The 19,136-nt window shown below is 35.7% G+C and overlaps 1 protein-coding gene across 1 annotated transcript; it reads right to left on the reverse strand.

Annotated features, from left to right (window-relative positions):
- Positions 1-4,216: 4,216 nt before the first annotated feature.
- On the reverse strand, positions 4,217-13,292 carry APRL5 (APR-like 5). The gene is made up of 4 exons (XM_039026246.2): positions 12,362-13,292; positions 5,367-5,548; positions 4,948-5,072; positions 4,217-4,871 (listed from the first exon to the last, which is right to left on the reverse strand). The coding sequence occupies exons 1-4, from the start codon at positions 12,527-12,529 to the stop codon at positions 4,450-4,452; spliced, it is 897 nt and encodes a 298-aa protein (XP_038882174.2). The 5' UTR covers positions 12,530-13,292; the 3' UTR covers positions 4,217-4,449.
- Positions 13,293-19,136: the final 5,844 nt, after the last annotated feature.

Raw genomic sequence — 19,136 nt, forward strand, 5'->3', positions numbered from 1 at the left:
TATCCTCTTTGTCCCTCTTATTTTTCCTCGTCTCCCTCCATGGTGTCATGGAGTCAATTTGAAGGAGGAATTTTTTCCCCCTTCCCCCAGAGACCTACGGATACTCTCCTCAGTTTAAAATTTATTCTTTTCCAAAATGGTCCTTCATGTAGGTTAATTTTCGGAACAAAATAGTTTTACCAATGTCACCTCGGTCATGACTCTGGCACCGTGCCGCTCATAAGATCAATACTAACCAACATACAAGAAACTCACTCTCAACTTTTTTCAATTACAATATGAATATGTACAACCTAGTGGCACATGCCATGGCAGAACCATCCATCAAGAATCCACCTTCATGGATTACAACATGGCCCCAACTTGATTCTCCGAGCTTGCAAGAAAGAAATTCGCCCCAATCAATGTCTCCCAAGGAATTATGGAATTCTCCACCAAAGAAATACAAATACAAATGATCCCTAGCTTCCAAAAGGAATGCCTTCGACAACTGCCAAGGTCCTCCTTTTATAGGCAAGACTGAGGTGGTCGTTGGGGAGATTCATGGAAGTGGGCTAGTAGGATGTGCAACCATCTACGTCCCTATAATTAAGAGTTCGCTCTCTACTATGTTCTCAAATAATTATCTACTACTTTAAGTAACTGCCCATATCTTGAGCAACTACTCCACTTTTCACTATTTTAGGTAATTGCCCACATTTCGGACAACCACTAACTCACCACTAACTTAGGCAACTACCATCCCTATATGGATAACTACTCATGATCTTGGATAACTACCTAATATGATTAAACAATCCATTTATACGTCTTAAATGATTGTTCAGTCAACCAAGCCAACTGCCGCCAAAATTGCATCTCCCACGCACATCATGTGCATGTCATTTCTTGTCACCCATCACTTGGTGCGTGCCCAATGCCCCTCTCCTTCGAGTGTGCTGCCACTCGCCTAGGCCATGCCTAGGCATGCATGCCAATCAGCATTGCGCTTGTTGTGTTGCATGTCTCGTTTTTCATGTGTGTTGCCCACACACATGCCTTGGAAATTTTTGTTGCAAGGCTCTATCAACTGTGTCAATGTTCAAGAACTAAGGTTCTAAGACGTGGCCACTATCGCCCATCACTACCAATTATCTCGTTTTATATTTGAAAGGAGGGTTTCTTTTTTTCTTTTTTAATGTGGGAAAGGGGGAAGGGGGAAGGGGGAAAGGAGATCAAGAGGAAAGAGAAGAAAAATGAGAAGAAAGACAAAGGAAAAAGGAGTTGGCGATAGCATTTGGATATTGACTGGGATTTTTAATGAATCCGTTTTTACGGTACTATGCAATTCCTTTGTTTGTGGAATCATTTTCTCACGAGAGGTAATTTAAAAAAAATTATAAAATGAAGTTGTTACTAATACTTAGATTTGGTGGGATAAATGAAAATTTCATTGATAAGACCTTTTCAATTGTAGTCACTATCTTATTACAGATAATTTCAACTAGGGAAGAAGGGGGCATTCACCAGCAACAGAGGCCATGGATGGGACAAGAGAGAGAGGAAAAAAAAGAGAGAAAATTATAACTCTTAGCTTTAAAAAGAAAAACATTTTTTAATTTTATTTTTATTTTTTTTAAAACAAGTGAAACTTTAAGTTTCATTAATCACTATAACAAATACTCAAACTTCCGAAATTAAAATATCGAGTGTAAAAACTAATAGTAATGTCTTAGACCTAAATTCAAAATCCGGATTCAATCTGATGGTTCCACATTCTTTTGCATCTCTTGTAAATTGGCAATATCATTCTTATTTGGAAAAATTGTTCGGATGACCCTTTTTAGGGATGTAAATGAAAAATGGTCCATGAACGACGTGAGGGTCTGATGTCTCATTCCTTCCTCTCTTTCCCATGCAAAGTTTTTCTTTGATTTCTTTCCTCTCTTTTAAGTTAATTCCAACCTCTCCTTGCTTCTTTTTCTTCACTTCTTTCCCCGTTTCTTTCCTCGCTTCTTCTTCTCTCAAGACTTGCGTGAGAAAGAAAAAATCTTCTCTTTGATTTCTCAAGATCTACATGAAAAAAGAGTTTGTTTAAAAAAAAAAAAAAAGTCTGATCAAAATGTTGGACCTGGCTTGACAAGTTGGAAAAAAACAGAAGAAACAAAAATTGTATTGAAGAATGGAAAAGGAAGATGAACATAGTGGAAAAAATGGAGAAAAAAATTGGGAAAAAAACTCCATTGTTACCCCGTAGAAGATGAACCCTTGAAAACAAACATGAAAAAAAGATTGCTCATCACAAAGCAAGCGCAATTATCACCATTGCTACCTTGTAGAAGATGAACTTGTTAAAACAAAGATAAAAACGTCCATTATGATGTGAGAGAAAGAAGTTAGAGGAAGAATACAAATGAAGGGGAAAAAATCGAAAAAAAAGGTTCCAATTGTGCTGATGAGGAACGAGAATTTGTGAGTGTTAGGCCCTCGAGCGCATTTTCGGGTCAAATTGGTACTTTCACATGTAGATGATGTAAGCAAAGGACCATTTTTCGAGCATTTTTTTTAACGTTGGACTATTTTCATTTCCACCCCTAAAAAAGGGTCATCGATATAAATTCCCCTTCCGACTAGAGATGTCCAATTTTTCCACGGAGATGGGCCTCGTGGGGTCCCGCCTCAAACGGGACGGGGATTTCCCGATTAGGCGGGGAATGGGGGAAAAATTCCCCGTGAGCCAAATGGGGACGGGGACGGGGAATGCATTCCCCATCCTCGCCCTCGGCCCCAACCCTGCCCTGTTCCCCGTACCCGCCTCGATTAGCTTTTACATATTTATTTAGTATAGTTATCTAATGTTATATTATTATGATTATTATTATTATTATTATTATTATTATTATTATTATTATTATTATTATATAAATATTACATTTAAATTTCAAATTTGAATTATTGGGAAACATAATGAATATGTTTAAATTTAGATCATATATGTGAATAATTTGATTTATATTTATTTCTTTCTACTAAAAAATTAATTGGCTTTTTTAGGCCAAAATTTGAATAATTTATCTTTAAATTCAAATTGTCATATAAAACTAACTATAATAAACAATTTAGTGACAAAGTTAATTATTTAGGGAATGGCATCCCCGGCCCTGCCCCGTGCACATCTCTACTTCCGACTTGTCTTGGACTACTTTGAAAGTGAAACCTACCCCACAAAACTTGCAGGTCCTTTTATGATATTTTTTCCTCACTTGCATATTTTCTAAGAAAAATTTTTAGCAAGTTACTCCGTATAGAATTGCTCCAAGCCAAGAATATTTAACTTCGAAGTTTCCATTGAACCATGGAAAAGAAGATGCACTTTTTTTTATATAAGTAGTAATTATTAATTCTTTTAAGTCCTTATTGATCACACATTCATACTTTTATATCTTGATGATTACTCTCAATCAGATGTGAACTCTATTCAATATTTATTTATGTATCCCTTTTAAATTTGAGCGTTACACTCAATGACCAAAATCCTTTAGTAGCTAAGTTGAAATATTTTGATAACTGAATTTTTAAGGTGTACATGACATAATTTTTGATATTTTATTACATAAATTCTGTGTGATTCATTGGTTGTTTATGAAATAGTAGGGATGTCAAAAGTCTGTTTACTCCACTCTCCTTGAATCAAATAATCAGAAGTATCTACATAATTAAATATCTTTTTGCTTTTTTTCTGTTTCCTTCTAGAAACGTCAAAAGAAGAAAACCAATTAATAAAAAATAGAAAATAGAAACATTACCAAACCGACTCGTAATAGCCACGAAATTTCATGGCAGTGTTCACATGTCCAAACTCCCAAAAAATACAAACACTATTTGAATAAGCAAACTCCCCAAGTGTTTGGCATTTGGCCTCTTATACAGCACAAATATCTTCAGTCACATTCAATCACACAAGTCCCCTTTTTCTTCCTTACAAGCAATCTTTGAAAATAGTATGCACAAAACAAAACTCATTCTCAATCTGGTCCCTAAATCAATGCCCCACAAGCCTGCTGTTCTTATCTTTTCTGAAATAATTTTCTTTGATTTCCAACAATTACAACCCAAGTTCTAATTTCTAAACCTGGAAATGATGCAAAAATGTTACCTTTCCAACAAGTATAAAATCAAGTACTAACTACCGATTTTGATGACGCTATCGTTAAGATTACGATGAACCAACTCATCATTCAACAAACAAAACAGCCAGTTTGAATTTATACATGTTCTGATTGTGTGTAATATGTATATTATACAATATAAGAGGAACAATTTGTACATGCCTTCAGAAGAGGAAGCAAAAAAGGCTACTCTACTCTCTACTACCTCTAATTGCAAGAAAAGTACTTGTGTTTGATCAGAAAGTAGGATGGTTCTATCATCAAAAGTTCCGATTTCCATTTTTACAAGGTTTGGGTGAACCTAAGTCGATCTCGAGGATGAGGATTCACCCAACGAGACAGATGCCAAAGACGATGCCCAAACACGTGCGTTCCTTGCTCCCTTGTGGATGTTCTTTGTCTTGTATAGCCTTAGTTTGGCCCACGCCCTTCTGATATCGAGCATGTGAAGAACACGCCCCATTAGTTGTCGTGTTTCACCAAATATTTCCAAGTTTAGGTGGGGCATGTAAGATCTACAAAGATTGTTTAGCTGGTGCAGCATATGTGGTAATTTGAAGATTGCTATACGAAGACAAATGAATACAAAGGAGAATGTCAACAATGGTTCGCTCTTCAATATATTGTTTGTCGAGGAAAACTTTGGCAGTTGGATAACCGGCTTTCCAACACTCTCGATAGTAACTAACTCAGCGTCGCTATAGTACGGGATTGGTTTTAATCCTGACATAACCAGACACAACTCGTTTGAGCAAAACCACACACATCCACCATATGTGAAAACACAAGAGAACCTTACCTGTTATTCGGTTATAGAAACGAACAAGTGAAAGTATATCTTTTTGACCGCGATATCGAACACGTGATGTCCCATTGACCAGCAATATAGATGGGAAGCTGTGGACTCCATATTTTGAAAGTACACTGAATGATGAGAGGATAAATATATAAGTAAAGAGATAAACCCGCATGTCTATTCTACTTTCAATACCAAAGAAAAAAATTCTCTTTAGCACTTGAAAACAACAAATGGGTGATTGCTTCAATTTTCCATCTCATTAGTTGATCAAATATAAAGTACTTAGAAAGGTTCATATTGCACAAACTTTGGGGTAGTTATCTTCGAACTTTCCTTGGAAACAATCCGAAAATGCATTCAGTACAGAAAAACAGAACACAAAACTAGAATTTACAATAAGAAAGTCAGGAACTACTTACTTAGGTAGTGTAGAAGATTGCTCAACCAACAAGTGTTCAATTTGAGGAAACAAGAAACTGAGAGCTTCGAACGTGTGGCGTAAACGGAGAGAAAATGGGCACCACGAAGCGTAAAAGAGCACGGAGGTATAGCCGACCTCCTTATAATTAGTCAAAGTTCCATCGATGTAGTCCCCATCCACCTAAAAATCAGAAGAGGGAAAAGGAAATCAATATGAGAATAAGAAAGACCAACGTAATTAAGGTTGTAGCCCGAAGGAGGTCTTTGTAATTGGTAACAATTTTTTATAACAATCAGACTAACATACCACAGTGAAAGCTTGTAAAGATGCACCACTTACACTGTAGTCCAGCTAAACTAAATTTTAGCTTTCTACATTGAAACAAATATGGGCCAAAGGGGTTCAGATAGTTTTGCAAGGATAATTGTTTTCACAAGTGGCTCTATGAAAACTCAGGCAGAAGGGTCCGGAAAACATTGCAGTTATGTTTCATGTCTAAAATTTGATACCCCATCTTTGACAAGTAGAAAAATTACAAGGAAAATGAATCAGCTGTAGAAGAAACAACTGAAGTTAATTTTAAGAATCCTAAAAAAGTTTATCACACAACAGATACATTGACTTCTGTGCAAAATGTTAATCATATGGCACTCAGCACTAGCCCCCCTTTCTAAATAGATATTTTTTTAATATTTGCTACTACCACCAAAATCTGAACAAACACTACCAGAAATAATTTCAAAAGGGGAGAAACTACATGAAGAGTAGAATGATCTTTTGAGTTCAGAGTTGGGTGATTTGAACCTCTAACTAAGATTAGAGAGATATGCTTTAACCAGTTGATCGATGCTAGAATGATTGACATGAAGTAACTCCTATCACAATTCAGAATATGTCAGAAACCAAGCTTCATCATTCCAATGAAGTTTACTCAAAGTTGTACAACTAGGATGACAAGGATGCCATTAGTATTTCACCATCATGGTAAACAAAATGATGGGAAGGAAACATTGTGTAGATATAGAGACGAAGTGAAAATTAAGTATCTCATAGTAATGATTTTATATCATGTACAAATGGAAAATTAATCCCTCTAATTAGCATGCTTGTCATAAATTGCAGAAGAGTATTTTGCATTTCCAGTATCTCCTCCTACTTTTGCTTCTAAATCTGTTTTTCCTACAAAGGGCAAGATTCTTCAATCTATCAGAAGTTCTTTAGCTCCTAAGAAGAAAGGGCTTTGATTTGTGCACATTTAGGATTTCATCAAGTTAAAGAATTAATTTGAGATGAGTTTGAACATCCTCCAAAAACTGAATACAAATGTGAGAATGCAATCAAAATGTCAGAATTTAATGACATTTCCTTAATTGGTGCATCCTCTGTCCATGCACTGGAAAGACCCACATTTGACGTTGCTTCACTTTAAATATGCAAACTCTAACACTCAATGGAAAACCTTAGAAACAAATTTAGCATCTCTTGGAACCTTTCAACATCTGTACAAGATTTCATGGGGCAAGGTTTGGCTGGTCAAACCCTCAAAAGAAGAACAAGAATTCAATGGGGGAACAGTTGATGGAAGGAAAGAAAAAGCAGAGTTTTCAAATGAAGGATCATCAACGTTTTATCATAATGGGTGCCTATGAGAGAACTCTGCTATCCTTTTTTTCCCCATTTTTGCAACTATTCTACTTTGTAGCTTTATATGCATTTTTTTTCTTTCCATTTTTGCAACTATTCTACTTTATAGCTTTATATGCATTCAGCATTGCAATGCTTGCCTTTCCGAGAAGAGAAACAAATTTCATTGATGAAATGAAATAAAAGAGTAAAAACCCAAACACCTAACAGTGGATCACATGAAAGTTCGCCACTTAACAATTAAAGTAGAGAGGCTATAATCAATAAAAAGGTGTTCACATTTACACAATACAAAGCTTGAAAGAGTATCAAATCCATAAAATAATCAAAGAAAGAAGTATCCCTAAAAATGTGTGTTCTAGAAAGACTTGGTTGAGAGGAAGCCATATTAAGTTCTTCACACTTTGGAAAGGATGGACCACAAAAACAAAAGCCATAAGAGTAAAAATGTCATTAGGCAGAGTCAGAGACCAACCTAACAGCATCCAAAAGTCACCCCATATTTTGAAGCGACAAAGCAATGAGCAAAAGGTGTCCGAGAGATTTTGAATACGACGAACATATAATACACCAAGAAGAAGAAAGGTGGAAATAAGGCATTCTTATTTGCAGATGAAGCTGTAATGACTGCACCAAGACTAAACTCTGAAAGAAAAAATTCAATCTTCTTTGGATAGGTATCAATTCAAGTCATTGAGTAAACATTATTTAATGTTGGTGTAGAAGTACCAACAAGAAAACTCCTATAAGAGATTTAACTGTGAAACAAAGGATCAAGATGCCAAGACCAATGATCATCAAGGTTCCTTATAACGATCATGGAAAGAAGATGAGATAAGGTAGCTCGTTCATTGAATTCCAACGTGTTTAGGTTCTGTCCAAAACTCGAATCCCAAGCATCAAGAACAAAAATCCAAACTTCAGCAACAGTACTATTCGGCAAGTAGTAAGACGAAAAAGATGAGGGAAAACAATAGCAACGACTCCATAGCTCAGTCTGAATCAGGCCAAAAAGAGGTGGACCTTCTATTACCTGAGCAATGATGAGCATGAAAAGCAACAAGGCCCAATGTTCAAATATATCACAAAGGGGATCGGCTAGATCCACTACTAATCTGATGAGGCCATAACAAACAGGCTGCGATCAATAATACTTGGCAACAATTAATTGGCGTCATAACACATTACCTTCAGTCAGAAATCTCCAAATCCACTTTGCCAATGGACTCAAATTGTGCTTCTGAAAATTGTCAATACCAATGCCATCTAAAAATTTAGGAAGTTGGGTTGTCTCCCAATTAATATTATTCATCTCTCCATCATCTCTAGTATCTTCCCAAAAGAAATCGCGAACAAGCTTTTCCAATGTATTGGAAACCTTTAATGGAAGTTTAAACAAAGACAAAAAGTAAGTCGGCATGCTAGAAAGGGTAGCTTGAATAAGAGTGTGTCGACCTCTTTTTGAGATGAAAGTATATTTCCAACTATGAAGTTTATGCTGAATTTTCTCAATAATAGGTGGCCAGAAACCTGTGGCTTTTGGATTTCCCACTAAAGGTGGGCCAAGTACCTCTCTGATAACCAAACTTTGTTATCGAAATGCTCAAATTATCATGAGCAATGTAAATCCCCAACAACTAACTCTTAGAAAGGTAGACGTTCAAACCAAAACCACATTCAAAAATTTTAACAACATCAAAAAGATTCTCCAAAACTTTTATGTCAAAAGTGGAGAACAAGAGTGTATCATTGACAAAATGAGAGTGAGCCAAACGAAACTGTGAATTTTCAATAGGATGAGTTGCAATTTTACCCAAATTAGCACTATGTTAAAAACCTATTTAAACAAGCCAAAACCAAAATGATGAGAAAAGAAGAGAGAGGATCACCTTGACATATGCCTTGAATTGGAAAGATTTTATCTCTAGGACAACATTAATAATAATCGAATATTTGACACTAGATATGCAACCATGAAACCATCTCCTCCAAGTGCTACTGAAACCTTTGGCATGAAGGCCTTTTCTAGGTCTAATTTAAGAACACCACCTTTCTTGTGAGAGGTGAGCCAATCATCAATCAACTCAATAACCAAAAGAGAGGCATCCATAATTTGTCCATTAGACTCCAATGCCAATTGGTTCTCAACTATGGTGGAAAGCAAAACCAATTTCAATCCGTTTTCAGGAACGCGAGCAATAATCTTGTATGCATAGGGAATGAGACTAATTGACCAGTAGTCAGCAACATATTTAAAATTCAAACTCCTTGGAATAAAACAAATATAAGTTTCATTGAGGGCCAGATAACGGAAGTATAGAAATCATAGATCAATTGTATTTCAAGAGTATTTAAAAATTTTAGAGGTAAAACATCTGGCTCAAGAGACTTACTTATACCCAACGATTCCACGACTGGAAAACTTTGTAAATATAACTTCCAATCCAGTAGTCTGATCCACACTAGTAGGGCACCAATCAATATCAGTAGTAAGGAATCAAGAATTATCATCTTAGATGATAATTTTGGAAAGAAATCAATGAATTCGGCCTCAATATCTTCTCTGACTGTGAATAAACTAACTCCATTCACTAACATCATACCTAGAAATAATCTCATTAATCAAATTCTTCCTTTGGCGAGCAGCTAAAATACGATGAAATAACCTAGTATTTTCATCACCCTCCCTGAACCAATTCAATTTACAATGTTGATGCCAACAAGTTTGTTCCTGAGCAGTCAAATTTTCAATCTGTTCTCAAGACGTCGAGTCTCCTATTCGTTCAACTAATTCAATTGTGAAATAATTTCGGGAGTTGTGATGTAGCAAGACATTGGAACTTGTCCCAATTTCAAAGCTTGGATTTCTACCCTATCAATTTCATCACAAAACCATGACTAGGCCAACCCCAAATGTTGCTTTTTATTACACCAATTTTCCAAAACCTCCTTAAAAGAAGTATTTCACGACCAATCATTTTCAAATCGAAAAGGGAAAGGCCCCCAAGCAGTGTCACAGAAAGATAAGGCCCCCGAACTTAATTAGACAATGGTTCGTCACTAGGAAACAATCCAGTAACGAGAGATATTGAACATTACCAAAACTCTACCAAGTGTAACATTCATTTTGTGAAGGAATATAATATACTTTTAGTGGTTGAGTATATTCATTTTGAAAGTGATAGTTTGCAAACCAATCATTGAAAGATATACTTTTGGTGGTTGAGTGATCTCAATATGACTTCTCCCAAGACCAACATGTCACATCGAAATCCCCTCCAATAATCCATTGGTCACACCCTATACCAGCCACTTAGAGCTCTCACCAGAAATCATCATAAAAATCACTTCATATCGCCCATAGACAGTCCTAAGCCAAAAACAGAAACCATCAGCCTAAAAGGCATGAATAGAGAGAGAATAAAAACCTTTGATAACCTCCTTGATCCTAAAGACAAGCTCACTCCGTAGAATAAGAATGCCCCAGAAGTTCCAACCGAATCAAGAGAAGCCCATCCAATATGTGAAGGGCTCCATACAAGATTTGACAAGATTGGTGTCAATATTTGATAATTTCGTTTCTGTAAGAGAATACTACCCAATTTTGTTGTTGAAGAGTTTGTTTAATCAAAGCTCCTTTTTTTTTTCCCAAAAGCACATACCTCGTACATCCAAGAAATAAATTTCATTGATCAACATTGGTATTTCTTCCCATGAGTAGTACAAACTCATGTACTAGACTGGTAAGACTAGTAAGAAGATTATGTAACTCCCTCCTTAAATGCCAACATCACTGTATTGTCATAATAGACTAGGAAGAAGATTATGTAACTCCCTTTTCATTTTGGATTTCTTCTCATGGGTAGTACAAACTCTCTTTTGTGGTGGTTCTGGTAACAGGGTATAACCATGATACAAAGACCATCTTCACTAAGGATGGGAGCTAAGTGTTGAAGGTATTTTGTTAAGGAAAAAGGACATGGATAATTGGCTGGTGGGGTGATTACAGTCAGATGGTTGAGGTGAGATGGCCAACATGGAGCTCCTTCCTATCCGCCATGGTTGTAGAGTAATTATCTGGAAGGAGGCGTGTCAATGATTGCCAGATGATTCTTGGGTTTAGAGGCATCTCTGCAATAAACAGGAAGGAAGTGGACTCTGGTGGTTGTCAGAGAACTTATGTTGAAGAGCATCTATGTAGCTAAACATCTGCGTGCTTGGTTTTTTCAGTGTACCTCCCCAGGGTAATAAGATATGAGGGATATGAAAGAGAACCAACCTCGTGTTCTTCTCTGATGAGATAATTAGGAATTATTGACTGCCAGAGTGATGGAGCTAATTGACTTCCACATAAAATCTACATTTGTTACTCTGTTTTTCTAGCCAAAGCACATAATTTCATTTTTGAAGTTCTTGGAAGTTGGAACAACTTGAAGGTACAAGGTTCTTTCACAAGGGTATAAACAGAGAATACAATGGTCGGAGGAAACCAATGGCACGTTTTTGTGGAGAGAGGGGTGGGGGGAAAGGATGGATCCATGCTTGCATTTTCTTTTCCTTTTCCCTGTTCTCTGTTGTTCTCGAGAATGATACATTTCAGCATTGTTTTATTGATAGAGTTAATTAAACACTATATATATTTTCTCTTGGATTTTATTAATATCAAATCAATGAGAACAACCTTTATAGTATTATATTTTGGGTTTTTGTTTATAAGCAAGACCAATGACCAACTCAATCCGACTTTAAATACATAATTTGAAATTGATACTTGAACCATTCAAATTCAATTAGGTTTTTGTATTGAAATCAAAACCCTACCCAACCCAACTTGACCCAACTTTACGTATGTAATGTTTGAATGAAAAAAACTCCAAGTCATTTCAATTGACTTTCTCGTCCACACAAAAATTGGGTTAAAAATGCATTAATCATCCCAGCTCAACCTGATTCAAGATCAATCCCTCCTACCTGATTTTCAGTTAACATTTGAAAATTTCAATAGCAAAAGAGAATAACAAATATGCATAAATTTCTTCACCTCCCCTCACCTGAATGTTCATCATGTACAGAACAATCAAAGAGCTCAACACAGCCAAAATTCAACCGTTAACATTCCTTCTAACAATCCTAGCAAATCTCTAAGATTTCCAAAACTAAAGGTACAGAACAACAAGGGAATTTATAAAAAAAATAAATAAATAAAAATAAAAAACCACACAAATATTATTAGCCTCCAACAAGTTGGAATTCAGACAAGGAAAAAAAAAACACTACAGAGAAAAGTGATAAGACCGCCTAAGCAAAAGGAAAATCAACACAAAACCAAGATGACAAAGAACATCATACCTGTAAAGGCGAGCTGGGAACCGCAGAGAAAGGGCATTGAGATCGAACGCCATAGAGAAAGAAATCAGATTCTTTAGGGCAAAATGAAGATCGGGAAAGAGATGTTGAAGACACAAACCCTAAAGAGCAAAGGGCAATAAAATAGACAAAAAGGGAAAAAGCAGCCATGTTTGAAGAAGAGATTAAACCACAAATGCGAGGAAGAAGAAGAAACAAAGGGGGTATTACCAGAGAAAACGATAAGCAAAACTAGGGATGAATCAGAAATGAAAAATCAAACAAAAAAAAGTGATAGAACAGACAAACACCCCAAAAAAATGGGGTTAATGATTTGTTTTGTTCCCTCAAGTTTCTAAAAAAAGGGGTATGTTTCGATCTTCTTAATCTAGATCAGACGGTGGCCGTTGGCGATGGCGGCGGCGGCAGCGGCGGCGGCAGCGGTGGAGGGTTTTGTTGAAAATCCAACCGGGAGAACTGATTCGATCCCCCTTTCGTGGGTAATTTTGGGTTTTCGGTTCTTCAAAAGTTCCAAATAAAGGCACGATTTTTCTAGCTCCAAAAAAGTCAAATCAAATTACCCATTACAGTATTTCCCCTAAACATCCATCCAGCTGAGACTTTGCTGATTAATCTTTAAAATATCCGAAAGGACATGAACCAAATGGAATTTATGCTCTGTAATATCTTTTTTTTTTTTTTTGGAAATTTGTAATATTTTCTGTTCTGTCTTCCTATGAAAGTGGATTGATTGATTGCTGGAAAGAATTAGATAGGAAAATGAAGGACTAGTCATTTTGGATTTATGTTACATGGATTGTTATAGGAATTTTTATTTCTGTCAAAGATGGTTGACTGATTCTACTTTGATAATCACCCTATTTTGAATTTCCCAAAGTTGCAATTTTAATTTCTTATATGATCCTTCCTCCATACTTTCCTAATCTATAAAATTTAATTTTGAAATATCAATCCGAACATGACTTAGTGAATAAAATATTAATTATTATCATTCTAAAAGTTGATGGTTTAATCTCTCACCTCTTCAGTTGTTAAACTTAAACAAAGACATCTACTTAAAGAACGTTTTGCTGGATAATTACAAGTAATAGAGAAAATTGAAGTAAATATTTAGAAACAAACATGGAAATAATATGGTTGTATGGATTCAGGCCCTCTGTTATTTCCCAAAGTTGCAATTTCCCAATAACATATTTCCCAAAGTTGCAATTTCCCAATAACATATTTCCCAAAGTTGCAATTTTAACAAACACAGGTATCTCGCTCTCTTTAAGAAGATTCAGGCCCTCTGTTATTTGTTATTGTATTTCTTTATATCAATCATCGATATTGTAGATATTATCTGACTTATCACTTCTAAGATACAACAACTCCACCGATATTATAGATATTCTCTAGCTTATCAATTCTAAGATACAACTCCAACTGAATATCTGTGCAGCTCAAATCACTCTACACCAAAAACATTGAGCTCAAAGCTCCATGATGTGTTTATATTGATGCAAGAGGATTAAAATTAAACTATGTCTTTAAATTTATAAACGCATGACTTTATCTAATCAAACCCAAATGCAAGTTCAATCAAAGTCCTGGGGAATCTGAGGTCGAACACAGGGATCACGCCTAATAATGCGGTGGAATGATTGCTTTGATTTACGTGAATTGTTCTCAAATATGCGATGAACTTGATTGTTTAATTTATCTTAATACCTACACTAAGGGTTAAGTGGTGGGTGTGAGTGATGGTGCGATGGATGTTGATGAACATACGATGATAATTATAACTCTAAATGAAGCAGCTTAGGGGGAAAAAATATGAAATTTCAATAAACAAAGTAGGGTTGAGAAAAATATTCACTATCGTTTCATAAGCAATGCATAAGCCATGCGTCCATACTATTTACTCATAATGATAAACTACACCTCTCAGTGCGTTAAGCCACAATACCCTATTTCTAGGATGCATGTGATAAACAATTCATACAGAGAAGTCTATCTTTATTTCTAAAGGTTTTTCTCCTCTTGTTTAATGAGATCTAAAATCCTTTACTTTTTCAAGCAGTGATTAATTCTATCTAGAACAATCTCTCGAGTTGATTCAAATAGTTCAGAAGCACGCATTAAACAAGATGAACGCTTACTTCTGAAGTACTTAGTACATGCCAGTTTTATCTTCCCCATTATAAATGTAGTTGCTCATGCTCGTTGGTAAAAACATGAATAGGTGAGAAAATGTAAGGGCATTCATACTGATAATGAAGGTTTTTCAATCTTACACAACAATACAAACACTATTAAACAAAAGTAAAATTAAAATTCAAGGATAGAAAGTCAAGTTGTAGGTTGCAATTTCTTACGTCCTTTGGCTCTTCTGGAGATTGCTTCATGACAGTTGTGATGGTGGTGACGCCCTTCTTCTTCATCTTCAAAGAAAAACTTTGAGCTTTCATTAAAAAATTTCTCAAGGAAAAGCTTTGGAGATAATGGTTATGGCGAATGAGGAATGAAAAATTCAGTAGAGCTTGGCCAGTTTCTTGGTTATGTCTCTTTTATCTTTATCTTTAATCTTGTAGGCTATTTATAGGCATTGAGGAGAGAGTGGTTATGGCAAATTTGGAATGGAAAATTTAGCAGAGCTTGGTCAGTTTCTTGGTTATGTCTCCTCTATCTTTATCTTTGACCTTGTGGGCTATTTATAGGCATCGAGAAAAAGGTTTTGCATCTCTTTCTAATGATTATACTGATGTCATGCATTAAATTCCATACCCTGCCGCACCGCCTGCTTCGCGTCAGAAGTTCGTTGGCTCCGTCGCGAACCTTTCACATCAACTACCAACTTTATCTTTTTTTTTTTTTTATTTGACTTTCACTGCCCACGCGTCTGCCGAATTAAGATCATGTTTCTTCTTATCGTGTGGAACTTATGTGATGCCAAGCTAGGCGTCAAGATTTTGTTATGCACTCATGCGGCTACAACTTGTTTCTTTTGTCGATTTTCCTCATTCTTTTTTACGGTCTTTAAAGATTGAAAGAACAAAATGCTAGCCCTATCTCAGGCATCGTATATTGACAAGATGCTTGTCAAATTTTCGATACAGAACTCCAAGAGAGGTTTACTCCCTTTCAGATATGGAGTTATATTGTTTAAGAAAAAGTGTCATAAGACACTTTAAGAGGTCGAAGAAATGAGACGAATTCCCTACATATCGGCTGTTGGCAGCCTGATGTATGCGATGTTATGTACTAGACTTGATATCTGCTATAGGTGGGGATAGTCAATAGATATCAATCTTTTAGGATTTGATCATTAGACCATCATTAAGAATATCCTTAAGTATCTATGAAAAACGAGGGACTACATGCTTGTGTATTTAGGATTTGATCCTTACATGATACACAAACTCTGATTTCCAGACTGATAAGAGTTCTAGAAAATTTACATCATGATCAATGTTCACTCTTAACGGAGGAGCACCAAGCAGGAGTACATTGCTAACTCCACCATAAAGGCTGAGTACATAACAGCTTGTGAAGCTGCTAAAGAAGTTGTGTGGCTCAGGAAATTTCTGATTGACCTAGAAGTGGTTCCAGACATGTCAAAGCCCATCACCCTTTTATTGGATAATAGTGGTGTTGTGGTTAATTCCCGAGAGCCTCAGAGTCACAATCACGGGAAGTATATAGAGCGGAAGTATCATCTCATCTGAAAGTTTGTGCATCAGGGGACGTGATCGTCACGCAGATAGCTTCATAGCACAACGTTGCCGATCCATTTACAAAGGCCCTCACAACTAAGGTATTTAATGGTCACCTGCAGAGTATGAGTCATAGGACAGGCCACATTTAGTCTAGGACAAGTGAGAGATTTTGTATTGGGCGCGTTTTATGCTTATAAGATGTTTTATTTGACATTTAGTAGCATTAAACCCACAAACCAACAAACTAACATCCAAGGTTATCATCTGTAGCTTAAACATGTATACAGAGACTTACAGGTAAATCATGTTTAAGTGATAATTAAATGGTCTATAGTAGATGGATTGTTGGTTTGTATGTTCTAAACTCACAGTTTATAATGTTAAATGTATTCTATTATCAATAAAGATGTTATTGACGTTTATTCAATAAAACTGTTATTGAATATGTGAATTGCACTATCCAATAAACTAAAGATCCATGACTATTATTTGAATACATGAACTTTATGTGGAGGCATAAGAGTTGATCAAGTTCAGTAAATAGTCAAAAAGGTACTTAAGGTGCAGAAAGTAACTACAAGGGTAAAACGATAATTTGACCCAACTGTAGTTATGAACAACCTGTGAAGGATCGACTTACAGGAAATGACTAAAAGTCAATGGACACATAAATATTCTATCATTCATAAGAGTGCAACTATGGGTCTATAGTGAAATGCCTCATAGTTAATGAATGTTGATTAATTTAATTAAAAAGTTTAATTAATTAATCTCGTATCATTGAAGCTTATAACTGTAGATCCATTAGGTCTCTCTATTAGCTCATAACGGGATTAAACAAGGATTTAGGTAGTGTAAATTTGAAGTGTTCAAATTATTGTTTAAGGAAATTTATTGTATATGATGCAATTTAAATATAATGTATATAGATACATTATAATATATAGTTTATTTAAATTAGTTGAAGTTTAAAACGATGTAATATGAGAGAATAATAATTGAGATTCAAATGTTAAATAATACGAATTGGATCATATTAAACTTATACGATAAACTTAATGTAAATGAGATTCATATTAAAACTATATGTTATGAAATAGAGAAGTATATATGAATATGATTCAAATATTAAATTAATTAAATATTTGATATTTAATTTAAAAATAAATAAATGTTAATTTAATTAATTATTTATTTAAATTAAATTAGTTTAGTTTAATTTTAAGTTAAATTAAATAATTGGTCGTAGGGGAGTGGTTAGTGGGGTGAGAGGATTTAACTCCACTCACTTATTATTCTAAAACCCTAATAGACTGAATAGAAATTGCTTTTCCTCTCACAAAAAGGAAATACAAAGAAGAGTTCTTTACAATTTTTGCTTTCCCCTTCACCAAGAACCAAAAGCTCCCACAAGCTTCCTCGTTCCTAAGAGGATAGCAAAGAAGACCGGTGATTGTGACTTGCTCATTTTTCGATCGTGCTGTCAATTACAGTGGATTGGGAGAAGATTCGTAGAAAGGGTTCTACAAAGATATTCCTCTTTTCTTTAATCTTGTAGAACTAATGTCTAGCCTAATTCTTTTGTTTATGTTCTATAATTTTTCTTGTAACACAATTGGGGCAAAGCGATAAATCACTTCCACACTGGGATTCAATCCCTTCAATATGTCGATGATATCCTACTCATTGAGAATGTTGTAGGTTTACTGAAAGATATAAAGAAATGGCTAGTCGCCCAGTTCCAAATGAAAGATTTGTGTAAGTCGTAGTTTATTCTAGGGATCCAGATCATTAGAAATCGTAAGAACAAAATGTTGACCTTGTCTCAAGCATCGTATATTGATAAGATGTTTGTCAGATATTCGATGCACAATTTCAAGAAGGATTTATTACCTTTCAAGCATGGAATTATATTGTCGAAGGAACAATTTCCTAAGACTCCTCGAGAGGTTGAGGAAGTGAGATGAATTTCCTATGCATCGGCTATTGGCAACCTTATGTATGCAATGTTATGTACTAGATCTGACATTTTCTACGTAGTAGGGATTGTCAGTAGATATCAATCCAATCTAGGATTAGATCATGGATAGCGGTAAAAAACAATCCTTAAGTATCTGTGGAGAATGAGAGACTATATGCTCACTACAAGAAAAAAAAGCTCCCCTGATGCCTAAATCTACGTCGGGAGCTCGATCATCGGGAGATAGGGTCTCTCTCAATGACGTAAAGGACCAAGGAACTCCCGGCGACATTAAAGCCCGTCAGAGGAACTCCCGACGATTAAATAATGGCATTGGGAGATAGAACCTATCTCGCGGTGGTTGTCGATCGCCATCGGGAGATCCGATCTGGTATATACCAGATCGCCTCCCTTTCCCTTCCCTTTTTTCCCCATTAACCCAAACGGAAAACCCTAGCCGCCGCCCACTTGCCATCGTCGCGTCTTTTCTCTTCGCATCTCTGCCTCACCGTTGCCATCGCCTGTCCTGCCCGGCCTACCTTGTCGTTGTAGGATCTAAAGGCAACACTAGAGGGGGGGTGAATAGGGTTGACTGCCAATTTTTAAAAAATAATTTTATCTTCAAACAATGCTCAATAAAGTTAACCCACTAATTTGATTAAAGAAAATTTATGCAAGACAAAACTTAAATTATGCAAGTTATGATAACTTCAAATTTAAAGACAATTTAATCAAGAATAAATTTAAATAACACACTAAAAATTAAATCATGCAATTAGGAAAGATTAAAAAAATAACTAAGACAAGAAGCAAAAAATTTGAAAACAAGAAATAAAAGAGAGAGAGGAAGAGAAAACACCGGGAATTATAGTGGTTCAGCAAATTGCCTACTCCACTCTCCAAGACTCCTTCTTGGGTATTTCACTAAGTGATCCTCTTGCAGGTAAGGACCAAACTGACACACGACCCTCTTTTTCTTAGGCTAAAGAGAAACCCAAGATCTTTTTTACTGGTTCAGGATCAAACCAATTTCTTTTTCCCACAATCCAATTTGTACCCACACCTTAATACAATTCCCAAAAATTAAAAGAAAACCTCA

The sequence above is a fragment of the Benincasa hispida genome, chromosome 3, assembly GCF_027475165.1.
Source record: "Benincasa hispida cultivar pf3 chromosome 3, pf3_genome.v1.1, whole genome shotgun sequence".
In the NCBI taxonomy this organism is placed as follows: domain Eukaryota; kingdom Viridiplantae; phylum Streptophyta; class Magnoliopsida; order Cucurbitales; family Cucurbitaceae; genus Benincasa; species Benincasa hispida.